Source organism: Lipophrys pholis (assembly GCF_963383615.2).
Source record: "Lipophrys pholis genome assembly, chromosome: 11".
Classification (NCBI taxonomy): domain Eukaryota; kingdom Metazoa; phylum Chordata; class Actinopteri; order Blenniiformes; family Blenniidae; genus Lipophrys; species Lipophrys pholis.
The window spans coordinates 19,144,458-19,158,382 of NC_137631.1; the positions used below are offsets into that span (position 1 = coordinate 19,144,458).

Genomic DNA, 13,925 nt, shown 5'->3' on the forward strand with positions numbered 1-13,925 from the left:
AGAGCAAGTTGTTTTTTCCTTTCTACTCTTACCCATATGTTGCTCATGTCGAATAATTGTTTGTTGGTTTTTTGTCTGTATTTGTGCCTTAAAGGAGACATATCATGCTTTTAAATCCTTCCTTTTTACATATAAATCATACAGTTGTGGTCTATATAAAGCGGAACTGCAATGCTTGGGTCTGAATTCCTCATTATTAGAGCTCCACAGGCCCCTTTTCTACCCCTTTTCTGATGCGCTTCTGAGAGCAACTCGTTTTGGGGCGGTCTCTTCAAATGCAAATGACACACTTCATACCCCGCATCCTCTCCAGGTTGCAGAGGTGACACTCGGTTCAACTCCACCCTGTTCGGCCATCTTTGTAGTTTGATAGAACAGATACAATTATCTAGCGGCGCAGAAACTTTATATTCACACATTATTTACAAAATGTCAACAACGGAAGATTTGTCCATCCAGCCATACATGTTGGAGCCAGAGTCGGACCCGGCGGAGCCAGATGAAAATGACGATGATGCACCTGCAGAACAACGTCTTCATATGGATGTAACGCAATGGTGTGTTACTATATTTACACTAACTTCTCCATCCATGCCCACACTGCCGTCAAGTGAGCCGGCGTTCGCTGAAACAGCGTCAACTGAGCCCGCACTTGTTTCTTGCTGCTCTTTTAAAAGCGCCTTTACGGTAAAACACAAGCGAGCGTGCGGCCGCAATGCTGAAAGGGAACCCTTCAAAATAAAAGCCCAAGAAGCAGCGATAGACAGACAGAAAGACAGAGTGACAAAATAATTGGACGGACGGATGGATGGATCGAATGCAATATCTGTACAGACACAAAAGTGAAAATAAACCCTTTAACCCTTGTTTTTAATTGGCCATAAAAATGAATTCCTTATAGGTTTACACCTAATCTGAATCAGTACAATAGAAGACATGCTCATTTGTTACGACAAGCAATATGAAAGGAAATCACTGTAGAAATCTGGAGTAAATTACTGTTAAACTTGGATCTGACCATCGAACGTAATGGTCTCTCGCCTGTTTTCAATTAGCCATAAAACTTTATTCCTTATAGGTTTGCTCCTAATTTCACTTCAGTACAATACTAGACATGTTCATGTATTACTACAAGCAATATGAAAGGAAATTACTGTAGAAATTTGGAGTAAATTGCTGTTAAACTTGGATCTGACCATCGAATGTAATGGTCTTTCACCTGTTTTCAATTAGCCATAAAACTTTATTCCTTATAGGTTTACTCCTTATTTCACTACAGTACAATACTAGACATGTTCATTTATTACTACAAGCAATATGAAAGGAAATTACTGTAGAAATTTGGAGTAAATTACTGTTAAACATAGGATCTAACCATCGAAAGTAATGGTCTCTCGCCTGTATTCAATTGGCCATAAAAATGAATTCCTCATAGGTTTGCTCCTAATTTCACTTCAGTACAATACTAGACATGTTCATTTATTACTACAAGCAATATGAAAGGGAATCACTGTAGAAATTTGGAGTAAATTACTGTTAAACATAGGATCTAACCATCGAAAGTAATGGTCTCTTGCCTGTTTTCAATTGGCCATTCAAATGAATTCCTTATAGGTTTACACCTAATTTCACTACAGTACAATACTAGACATGCTCCTTTATTACTACAAGCAATATGAAAGGAAATTACTGTAGAAATTTGGAGTAAATTGCTGTTAAACTTGGATCTGACCATAGAATGTAATGGTCTTTCACCTGTTTTCAATTGGCCATAAAAATGAATTCCTTATAGGTTTACTCTTTAATTCACTTCAGTACAATACTAGACATGTTCCTTTATTACTACAAGCAATATGAAAGGGAATCACTGTAGAAATTTGGAGTAAATTACTGTTAAACATAGGATCTAACCATCGAAAGTAATGGTCTCTTGCCTGTATTCAATTGGCCATAAAAATGAATTCCTTATAGGTTTGCTCCTAATTTCACTTCAGTACAATACTAGACATGTTCATGTATTACTACAAGCAATATGAAAGGAAATTACTGTAGAAATTTGGAGTAAATTGCTGTTAAACTTGGATCTGACCATCGAATGTAATGGTCTTTCACCTGTTTTCAATTAGCCATAAAACTTTATTCCTTATAGGTTTACTCCTTATTTCACTACAGTACAATACTAGACATGTTCATTTATTACTACAAGCAATATGAAAGGAAATTACTGTAGAAATTTGGAGTAAATTACTGTTAAACATAGGATCTAACCATCGAAAGTAATGGTCTCTCGCCTGTATTCAATTGGCCATAAAAATGAATTCCTCATAGGTTTGCTCCTAATTTCACTTCAGTACAATACTAGACATGTTCATTTATTACTACAAGCAATATGAAAGGGAATCACTGTAGAAATTTGGAGTAAATTACTGTTAAACATAGGATCTAACCATCGAAAGTAATGGTCTCTTGCCTGTTTTCAATTAGCCATAAAACTTTATTCCTTATAGGTTTACTCCTTATTTCACTACAGTACAATACTAGACATGTTCATTTATTACTACAAGCAATATGAAAGGAAATTACTGTAGAAATTTGGAGTAAATTGCTGTTAAACTTGGATCTAACCATCGAAAGTAATGGTCTCTTGCCTGTATTCAATTGGCCATAAAAATGAATTCCTTATAGGTTTACTCTTTAATGCACTTCAGTACAATACTAGACATGCTCATTTATTACTACAAGCAATATGAAAGGGAATTACTGTAGACATTTGTTGTTCAGTGTTGACTCTTCAATTTGTGCTTGGCATGGTCTACTGCAATGCAAAGTTCTCTTTCAAGTGTACTACACTAATGCTAGACTTGCCAAGATTTACCCTTCTGTCAGGGACAGTTGCAACAGGTTCATTCAATCACCTGCTAATCACACGCATATGTTTTGGTCATGTCCTAGTCTTGTTGGTTTTTGGCATCAGGTCTTTCACACACTGTCGGTGGTGCTTGACCTGGACCTTGACCCGGACCCATGCACGGTTCTTTTTGGATGCCCTCCCCTCTCTATATCGAGCTTGCCGGCAGCTAAATGTCGTGTAATGGCCTCATCAACGCTACTAGCGAGACGTCTTATCTTATTTAAGTGGAAACATGCCTTCCCTCAACGCATAATAGTTGGCTTCATGAGGTTCTGACCTATATTAAATGGGAAAAGATGAGATTTTCACTTTCTGGCGACCCTTTATGGAATATTCAGATAAACACACGATCCACCCTGACAGATCCCCCCTTTTATTGTATCTATTTCTTTTATTCATCATTTCTTTTTCCTATTTTTATATTTCTGTGTGTGTGATAATGACATGTATGTATCACTCTTATGATTAGTTTTGTGTCTATTCCAAATTTCTACAGTAATTTCCTTTCATATTGCTTGTAGTAATAAAGGAGCATGTCTAGTATTGTACTGTAGTGAAATTAGGTGTAAACCTATAAGGAATTCATTTGAATGGCCAATTGAAAACAGGCAAGAGACCATTACTTTCGATGGTTAGATCCTATGTTTAACAGTAATTTACTCCAAATTTCTACAGTGATTTCCTTTCATATTGCTTGTAGTAATAAAGGAACATGTCTAGTATTGTACTGTAGTGAAATTAGGTGTAAACCTATAAGGAATTCATTTGAATGGCCAATTGAAAACAGGCAAGAGACCATTACTTTCGATGGTTAGATCCTATGTTTAACAGTAATTTACTCCAAATTTCTACAGTGATTCCCTTTCATATTGCTTGTAGTAATAAATGAACATGTCTAGTATTGTACTGAAGTGAAATAAGGAGTAAACCTATAAGGAATTCATTTTTATGGCCAATTGAATACAGGCAAGAGACCATTACTTTCGATGGTTAGATCCTATGTTTAACAGTAATTTACTCCAAATTTCTACAGTGATTCCCTTTCATATTGCTTGTAGTAATAAATGAACATGTCTAGTATTGTAATGAAGTGAAATTAGGAGCAAACCTATAAGGAATTCATTTTTATGGCCAATTGAATACAGGCAAGAGACCATTACATTCGATGGTCAGATCCAAGTTTAACAGCAATTTACTCCAAATTTCTACAGTAATTTCCTTTCATATTGCTTGTAGTAATAAAGGAACATGTCTAGTATTGTACTGAAGTGAAATTAGGAGCAAACCTATGAGGAATTCATTTTTATGGCCAATTGAATACAGGCAAGAGACCATTACTTTCGATGGTTAGATCCTATGTTTAACAGTAATTTACTCCAAATTTCTACAGTGATTCCCTTTCATATTGCTTGTAGTAATAAAGGAACATGTCTAGTATTGTACTGAAGTGAATTAAATAGTAAACCTATAAGGAATTCATTTTTATGGCCAATTGAAAACAGGTGAAAGACCATTACATTCGATGGTCAGATCCAAGTTTAACAGCAATTTACTCCAAATTTCTACAGTAATTTCCTTTCATATTGCTTGTAGTAATAAATGAACATGTCTAGTATTGTACTGAAGTGAAATTAGGAGCAAACCTATAAGGAATTCATTTGAATGGCCAATTGAAAACAGGCAAGAGACCATTACTTTCGATGGTTAGATCCTATGTTTAACAGTAATTTACTCCAAATTTCTACAGTGATTCCCTTTCATATTGCTTGTAGTAATAAATGAACATGTCTAGTATTGTACTGAAGTGAAATAAGGAGTAAACCTATAAGGAATTCATTTTTATGGCCAATTGAAAACAGGCAAGAGACCATTACTTTCGATGGTCAGATCCTATGTTTAACAGTAATTTACTCCAAATTTCTACAGTAATTCCCTTTCATATTGCTTGTAGTAATAAAGGAGCATGTCTAGTATTGTACTGTAGTGAAATAAGGAGTAAACCTATAAGGAATAAATTTTTATGGCTAATTGAAAACAGGCGAGAGACCATTACATTCGATGGTCAGATCCAAGTTTAACAGCAATTTACTCCAAATTTCTACAGTAATTTCCTTTCATATTGCTTGTAGTAATAAATGAACATGTCTAGTATTGTACTGAAGTGAAATTAGGAGCAAACCTATAAGGAATTCATTTTTATGGCCAATTGAATACAGGCAAGAGACCATTACTTTCGATGGTTAGATCCTATGTTTAACAGCAATTTACTCCAAATTTCTACAGTAATTTCCTTTCATATTGCTTGTAGTAATAAAGGAGCATGTCTAGTATTGTACTGAAGTGAAATAAGGTGTAAACCTATAAGACATTAATTTTCATTGAAAACAAGGGTTGAAGGGTTTATTTTCACTGATCCATCCATCCGACCATCCATTCATCCATCCATCCCTTCTACCTCTCTATCTGTCTATCGCTGCTTCCTGGGCTTTTATTTTGAAGGGTTCCCTTTCAGCATTGCGGCCGTACACTCCCTTGTGCTTTACCAAAAAGACGCTACAAAAAGCGCAGCAAGAAACAAGTGCGGGCTCAGTTGACGCTGCTTCAGCGAACGCCGGCTCACTTGACGGCAGTATGCCCACTACTACAATACTGCCTGTATTACAACGACTATTTAACACAGAAGTTACATTATAATCTAAAACGAGCACACAGCGCTAACATATGAAGACGGTGCAACTGCTAATGCTAACAAAACAATGACAGGGACGTCTTATCATCACACTTTTTAGCGTTATATACAGCTTACCGAAGTGCTCTGTTCGTCGTCTCCATAGATAGAAGGAACTGACCGCTCAATCAGACCAAGTCTTTCGGCAAATCCTTCTTTATACTGGCAGAGGTTGCTGAAGCAGTCATTCTTGAAGTGCTTAGCGCACACAAAAATGACCTTACCCACAGATGTGGGTACATTTCTGTGAAAAATAAAACTCAACCAGGCACTTCGAAAAGGTTCTGATGCTGGGAGACGGTGTAACGAAGCTTGTGGGTTACTACATCCAACAACCGAACATTTCAACTTATCCTCTCGTAACTTCGGTTGGACTACAAAATCGCAGCGAGAAACAAAAATGGCGGATTGCTCGAAGTGTCGATGTCCTAATTTGGCAGTTCCGCTGCGAATACTGTGACGTCATTGTTCAAAAAACGTAATAGAGAATAGAAAAATCGAAACAGATTGCAAAATATGAGCAAAACAGAATATAAAGATATCAACGGAGCACCTGAAGAGACTACTTTGAACTTTTCTGTACTTCTAAACACGCAACAAAATGCATTTAAGGGCTAAAAAAGTGGATTTAGCATGATATGTCCCCTTTAAGGTGACAATGTTTTTTTTGACGCTATATCAACAAGCTGAATTGAATTACCACAACGTCCCAGGAGAAGCGGTTGATGTGGCATGAGGCCGGCTCTAGCTGTGACCCCCGGGTGAATGAATAATTTGTTTGGCTCCACTGCCACTTGACACCACACTGAGAGTGAGGCACGAGCACGCACCACCCACAGGACCAATATTGTTCTTTCTGGCTGAATCAACTGCATTCCTCACAATTGGTATAGTGGTCTTTACTTCAGGATGGATCTTGCCGATACGAAGGCACACGCTTGGATAAACACCTTAGGAAAAGACAACTTGCTGCAGCCAATATGGGACAACCTGCGACTCAACTACAGGGACTACTTGAGATCTCCTCTCTTCCCCGTTGTGCTGACGGTTTCCTCCTACTTTATCATCTGCATCCCTTTCCTTGTGTGTGACATCGTGGGAGACAGGTGGAGATGGGTACAGCAATTCAAAATGCAACCGAGCCGCCGGCCTACAGCCTCGACGCTGCTGCACTGTGCCGGCGTCACCTTGCACAACCATGTGTTTCTTGTGCTCCCAGCCTCAGTGGCCCAGTGGGCATGGAGACCCCCGGTGGACCTGCCGGACCAGGCCCCATCCCTGTTGGAGCTGATTGCCGGGGTGATAAGCAACCTGCTGCTCTTCGACTTCCAGTATTACATCTGGCACCTGCTCCACCACAGGATCCGCTGGTTGTACGTCACCTTCCACGCCATCCATCACAAATACTCGTCGCCCTTCGCCCTCGCCACTCAGTGCCTCGGCGGGTGGGAGCTCGTCACAGTGGGCTTCTGGACCACCCTGAATCCTGTGCTCTTAAGATGCCATCTGCTCACCACGTGGGTCTTCATGGTGGTACATGTGTATGTTTCCGTTGAGGATCACTGTGGCTATGATTTTCCCTGGTCCACGTCGCGTCTGATACCGTTTGACATTTATGGAGGGCCCAGCAAACATGACGTGCACCATCAGAGACCCAATACCAACTTTGCGCCACACTTCAGTCACTGGGACAAGATATTTGGGACACATGCTGATTTGAGCTTCTCCAGTGTTAAAGCTATGAATTAAAGTCGGCACTTGCTTGTCAAATGGAACAAATACAAAGATATGAAGTAGGAAGAAAAACACAGAAAACAACTGTCGGTGTTATTTCTGAAAGAACTGCGTGCTACGGTTGATAATGAGAAAATATTTTTCTTTGCTTCATTCACTATTAAAACTTCATATTTCTCTTTAGAGCTGGACTGGGGCTGTGGTATTAGCTGCTCTGAGTTTTTCAGGATTAGATTTGCATCTGTAAAGAAACCATACATGTTCTTCTATGTATGGAGTTTAGACGTTCTTCGTCGGTGTGCATAAGATTTCTTTCGATATTCTGGATTCCTCCACTCCAAAGACAAGCATAAATCTAAATCGACCGTATTGTGTATGAACAATGCATGTGTGTGTTTGAGACTGTCTGTTTGGTTGCCCTGTGATGAACTGGCGTCCTGTTCAGGTTCAGCTTTGGTACTCTTACCAGCTCTGCCCTTCAACAGAGAGGTACTTTTTACTTTGTACTTTGTTTGAGAAAAAATAACATTATATCTGTATTTTTATTTGTATTCACTGCATTTTTTTTTTTTTTTTTTTTTTTTTCCAAGGTCCTAGGGTCCCAGGTCAGTGAGCCTGATCCCTGCTAACAATAGCTGAAGGAATGATGGGCCACCATTTCATCACAGAGCAAATACACACTATCAGGGGAATAAACACGCAAAGTACTTGGATTCAAATCAGTTACATTCAGTCCTAACCACTGCCCCACAAAATGTACTTTGTGATACTCATGGCTTCTGGTTTAAAAGACATCTTGGTCTTGTGATACATTGTAATATGTTTGCTTTTTCTCACGAAGTATGAGTTAAAATAATAAAGAATGAACCAAGAAAAAAAGTTTTAAAATACTTGCAAAAATATTTGCGATGAATCTAAAACAAATAAATGTTTCTCAGAATGAACGTTTCCTCTGTATGTCTTTTTTTTTTTTTTTTTGAGACGCAAGGACAGAACGAATCCAAATCTGAACATACCAGTAGATGTCAGTAAAACACTGCCATTGCAATTTTGGAATACGTCCACGTGCTTTTTTTTTAATTTATTATGATCAAATCACAATAAAATACTTTGTTTTAGCTGCAAGTGTTCGATGCGAGACATGCTGGTGATTCACCTTCTAACATGCGATGTTTTTTTGAGTGCGTGCGGTGGTGAGCCTGTGCGTCTTTACAGCTGTTGAGTTTGCGCTGCGCGCACACACGCACGCACTCACACTGACACACTGAGTCAGCGGTGTGTGGAGCAGCTGGTGGAGTCATGTCAGAGTAGAACCTCGCATCATTTCCGGGCTCAGACAGCGCGAGCAGCCCGTGTCGGAGATGGGGCAGTGTGGCATCACGTCGTCGAAGACAGTCCTGGTCTTCTTGAACCTGATCTTCTGGGTAAGTGCGCCGCTTTGCGCCACTTTTGAAACATGCGTCATGGCGCAGCAGCCGTTAGCGTAGCAGCTTAGCTGTGTGTGTGTGTGTGTGTGTGTGTGTGTGTGTGTGTGTGTGTGTGTGTGTGTGTGTGTGTGTGTGTGTGTGTGTGTGTGTGTGTGTGTGTGTGTGTGTGTGTGTGTCCCCGTGTCCCCGTGTCCCCGTCCGGCTGCGGCAGACGACCCTTCCTCCCGCTGGTTGTTGGGTTTGTTTTGACGCAGTGGACTGAAGCGCGTGTTCACTGCGTTGCTGAAGTTGACTTGACAGATCATCAGAAACACCAGCGGACCGCTGAGACCTCTCACTTCAGCACTGATACACACCGTAGTTTTCTTCATGGTAAAAGTCATTGAATCGTCATTTAAGCGCTTGTGCTTTTACAGGTGCGCAGTTTTACTCGTCATAAAATAAAATATTGTGACCAGAGTAACCGATTACTGCGTTTCAGTACTTTTAGGGAATGTAATATTTCATGTATGCCTTTTTGCGCACACTTAAGTAGATCACATGATTCAAATTATACTTAAGTCATAATTGACAAAAACATTTTTTCAAATAATTAGATATCCATTTGGTTGGCAATAGTTTGAACATTTTAAGAGAGAAAACTTCTAATCTACTTTATTGTTTTTATAAGAAAGATGCTTTGAAACTAACTAATCGGTACAGGTGAATTGCTTATATTAACCAATGTAATTAAACATTTAGCAGTGTAACGCCAATAACTATCTTTCTGTCAATATTTGTAGCAAAGCGAGTTTTCGTGGTTTACTTTGTGGATGATACCAACTCTTATTTGGAAAAACCTGCAGCAAGTCTTATAAGCAGCCTGCTTTTGATTCCATCCTCAATGTTAAAAGCTCATTTCATTCTCATCAAAGAAAAAGAATAGATGTTCACTTTCATAAAGGTGTGATAAGATTCTCCTCTTGGAATATAAGCCACTTCTCTTAGTAATAACACATGGACCTCAAGTCAGCGAAAGGTGAAACTGTTGCCCTCAATTTCCCTACTTGGTTCCAAAATATGATTTATTAATATAAATATATAATGTATGCGTAGCCTCTCTGCTTGGTACCGCAGCTGTACTCATGTCCTGTAGATCAGAGTTGAAGGTCCTGGAGTCGTTTTGCTCCCACAGACCTGAATCTATTGAATGTGTCTCCATAAATCTGCTCAGCAGAATAAGTTGGTAAAGGCCACTCATTCCAACCTGCTGTTTTGAAGCAGGAAGCATATAGGCTGGTGGACCTCCAGAGAAATCGAACTCTTGGTTAGTTGGTTTATACTTCATTCTCTTGATCAATTAGTATTGTAATAAACACATTTTAGCCTGCAGTATGTGATCTGGCCATGTCATGTTTTGAATGTAAAACTGTGTCTGTAAAAAAAAAACCTGCTATTGCCAAATGAAATTAGTGAAATAAGAAGTACTGTTAAATGTTGGTGTTGGTGAAACACAGATTTCTATCTGCTTACAGAACCCACACCAAACTCTCCGTCTCCTCCGCCAGTGATGGTGACGTTTTCTTCTTCTTCTTCTTTTTCTCCCCGGTCACTTTCAGGCTGCTGCTGGCATCCTGTGCTACGTTGGAGCCTACGTCTTCATTACGTACGACGACTACGACCACTTCTTCGAAGACGTCTACACCCTGATCCCGGCGGTGATCATCATCGCTGTGGGGGCGCTCCTCTTCATCATCGGGCTCATCGGCTGCTGTGCGACAGTGAGAGAAAGTCACTGTGCTCTCACGACGGTCGGTAAACTGATTTGGCGGCTGCTATCTTAATGCGCCGGTGACTTAGTCAGGATGTGTTTACGTTTGACCGACATGCAAAAACAGAAGTAATCAGTCACCTGACAATCCACTTTATCGAGTGTCTGCGCTCTGTTTGTCCTCCATCTCAAAATACAATCCACAGTTTGTCGTCATTCTCCTGCTGGTGTTCATGACAGAAGTGGCTGTGGTGGTTCTTGGATATATTTACAGAGCAAAGGTGAGACATTCGAATGCAGGCAACACACTTGAAGTGACACAGCAGATCTTTCTGATGGAGCTCACCGTCAGCCAAGGTTGTGACAAGGAGCCAAGAAATTTCCGTCTGCTGCGACGTTGTCTCGTGTTGTGTTGAATGGCCTGCCAACAGACGTACAGTCTTAACCCTCCTAATAATATTTAGGTTGAAGACGAGGTCAATGGTTCCATTCTGAAAGTTTACGATGAGTACAACGGCACCAACAGCAACGCGCAGAGCCGCGCCATCGACTATGTTCAGCGACAGGTGAGGACAAATATCCCGTCTCCTCCGCCGCCCGCGTTCTGGTATTGTTTGTCTCCTGGGCCAGTTTGCAAATAATTGATGCCGCCCCCTCGACTTTTCATTGTTTCCATTTCAGCTTCAGTGTTGTGGGATCCACAATTATTCCGACTGGCAGAATACACCCTGGTACAAAGAGTCCAAAAACAACAGCGTGCCCATCAGCTGCTGCCAAGCTCATGTTGGGATCTGCACAGGGTCCCTAACTCATCCTGAAGACCTCTACCAAGAAGTACTTTGTCAATTGTCTTATGAATGAAAGCTGAGTTTTTAATTCATGAACTTCCTTTAGGTTTGTGTGAATAAGGATGAACATTGTGTGTGTGTGTGTGTGTGTGTGTGTGTGTGTGTGTGTGTGTGTGTGTGTGTGTGTGTGTGTGTGTAGGGTTGTAAAGCTCTGGTTGTAGAGAAGTTGAAGGAGATCATGATGTACGTCATCTGGACCACACTGACATTTGCTGCCATCCAGGTATTTAAATAGTGTCCAGATATCGTCTCCCATTACGCGAGTTGTCACACTTTGTAATAGTGACATTAAAGGCACCTTGAATGGAGAAAAAAAACGTATTTCCCTGAGGTGAATCTTGTGCCCGTGAGCTGAATATTTATTACTTGATCTGTGCCAAATGATTTATTATTTTTTTTAAAGATTTATGATTGGAGTATTTACATGTTGAAATCGGCTTCACTTGATAAACTGTAGTCACACGCCGAGACTGACACGTCGCGCTGATGTCTTAAACAAACACCGACAGCCGACCCTCAGGTTGAAGTCACGGGTTCAAGTTGTGACGTCATCACGTTGGAGACTTTCTCATCCATACGAGAACGCGGCGGGATAAACCGAGCGCACAGTCACAGCCCCTGCAGCCTTTTCCAAATCCTCTTCTTTTACTTTGAAACTGACCAAAAGCCACTGACCGAGCCACAGGGACACAGTCCTCTCAGCGTCCTTCAGTCACACAGAGGATTGACGCGTCACTGGTACTGAATTCGAATGGCAGACGACTGAAACGGAGTAAACAGAAGTCAAACTGTGTGGCGCTGAAACGCACAGTAAACCTGTTCCCTGCAGTGTTGGCACTCTCCGTCTTGAGCAACTTTTTTTGTCATTTTCTTTTTTTTATATTGTAGATGAGTTTGTGTTAGTTTGTTCTTGGCAAACATTTCCATGCAGATGACTTTTTTTTTTTTTTTTTTCTCCCCCGCCGCATAGCTTCGAGCAGAGTTTAACCTAACTATTGTTTAAGTCACGAGCAATACAACCAACACCTTGAGGCCCTCTGTGGCCTGAAAAGGGATTTTAACCAGGATGTATTTTCCCCCTGCAGATGCTGGGCATGCTCTGTGCGTGTGTCGTCCTGTGCCGCAGGAGCAGAGATCCCGCCTATGAACTACTCATCACAGGAGGCACTGTTGCATAAAGGAGGGGGGGGAAAACATTTCTCGCTGTAACGCAGCACTTTTGGTGAGCGCATGAAAATGATATTATACTACTAATCTGAAGAGCCGAACCACCTTTTAACCGGTTTTCCCAAAAAGCTCCCAGCCAGACTCCTGAGAGGCCGACGTTTGTCTGCCCAAAATCCTAATCTGGACATTCTCATCTTAGTCTGCACTCCGTGCTCAGCTAATGCATATTTTATTCTATACATATTTAATCTGTTACGCATTTGATTGAACGGTTTGTATCGTCTCATCCCCACTGCTGCTACTCCTCACTACTGGTTCGATAGCTCACATAGGATTTAAATGTCGCCTTTCACCAGCATTGTTCTCTCAAATAAGTAAGACTCCAGCTCAAATCAATAGCACGGCGTGTCTTTGTGCACAACCAATGTATCTTAACCAGCTTTTACCTAGGACTTTTATTTAAAGAATGGAACCTTTGGTACTGTATTTTAAGTAGAAATTTTGAACTGGACTTTGTCTCTTCGCAGTTTCCTTTGTTTTTTGTCTTGAGTGTCGACTTGTAGTCCAAGAATTGGTTTAATTGCTGTGAAGCAGAAGGCAAAACCTTAGAATGTCAGTGAAACATACGGAAGATGGAAGTTTAAAATTGAATTAAATATGTTTTTTTGGTTGGGTTTCTGAGTGTTGTGTCATAAATTGATTTGCTGAAGATGCTGGTCGAGGTGTTTCTCACGTTGGACACATTGTAAGACGTTTTCATAAACAAATACTCAAGAGCTCAAACGCTTTGGTCTGGGTTTGTTTCAATTGTGGGGACATGAGTTTTTAACAAGCTGCACATGCTTTGTTTCAAGTAGTACCTTTGTTGTTGTTTCTTTGATGTTTTTCAATTTAAAATACAGGCTGACCTAAATATCTGTATATATAATCTATTAACAGTGTTATGGTTTTTATACAGCTTCAAAAAAAAAAAAAAAGAAACATTCCAGTCTCTTACAATGAATTCTATTCTTAAGTTGTGTATTTTAAGCAAACAGAAGTTCCCCACCAGACCCTCAACAACCACACAGGTCAGTCAAACACGCAGATCAGTTGAGCTGCTGTGGCAGACAGTCGCTGAAACCATTAGAAATAGTTTTACTCTCACGCTTTCAGAAATGAAAAAGGAAACCGTTCTTGCTGTGAAAGTTTGGTTACCCACCCACACATTAAAAAAAAAAACCAATTGTGAATTCAAGCTGCTCGTCCACGGAGGTCGTAATGTATTCAAACTAAACCGGATTTTTCAATGCATTTAAATTGCATCTTATACTCCCGCTACTGTTTTTAACTTTTAAAAAGTTTCTCCGCTTGGTAGATG

The 13,925-nt window shown here is 40.2% G+C and overlaps 2 protein-coding genes across 2 annotated transcripts; both read left to right on the forward strand.

Annotated features, from left to right (window-relative positions):
* Positions 1-6,548: 6,548 nt before the first annotated feature.
* On the forward strand, positions 6,549-7,388 carry ch25hl1.2 (cholesterol 25-hydroxylase like 1, tandem duplicate 2; the record flags this gene model as incomplete). The annotated part of the gene is made up of 1 exon (XM_080474798.1): positions 6,549-7,388. The coding sequence occupies one exon, from the start codon at positions 6,549-6,551 to the stop codon at positions 7,386-7,388; it is 840 nt and encodes a 279-aa protein (XP_080330924.1).
* A 1,055-nt stretch (positions 7,389-8,443) lies between these two features.
* tspan3a (tetraspanin 3a) lies at positions 8,444-13,241 on the forward strand. Its single transcript, XM_080476101.1, has 7 exons — positions 8,444-8,797; positions 10,399-10,590; positions 10,757-10,831; positions 11,015-11,116; positions 11,232-11,384; positions 11,538-11,621; positions 12,484-13,241. Exons 1-7 carry the CDS (start codon positions 8,735-8,737, stop codon positions 12,574-12,576), a joined length of 762 nt encoding a protein of 253 aa, XP_080332227.1. The 5' UTR covers positions 8,444-8,734; the 3' UTR covers positions 12,577-13,241.
* The last annotated feature ends 684 nt before the right edge of the window (positions 13,242-13,925 follow it).

What these genes read in the sequence shown, in the direction of transcription:
- tspan3a (XM_080476101.1), top strand. Translation starts at nt 8,735, where the DNA reads ATGGGGCAGTGTGGCATCACGTCGTCGAAGACAGTCCTGGTCTTCTTG. An exon ending in GTCACTGTGCTCTCACGACG is followed by an intron (nt 10,591 to 10,756) that starts GTCGGTAAACTG and finishes TACAATCCACAG; the next exon opens with TTTGTCGTCATTCTCCTGCT. An exon ending in TGACATTTGCTGCCATCCAG is followed by an intron (nt 11,622 to 12,483) that starts GTATTTAAATAG and finishes TTCCCCCTGCAG; the next exon opens with ATGCTGGGCATGCTCTGTGC.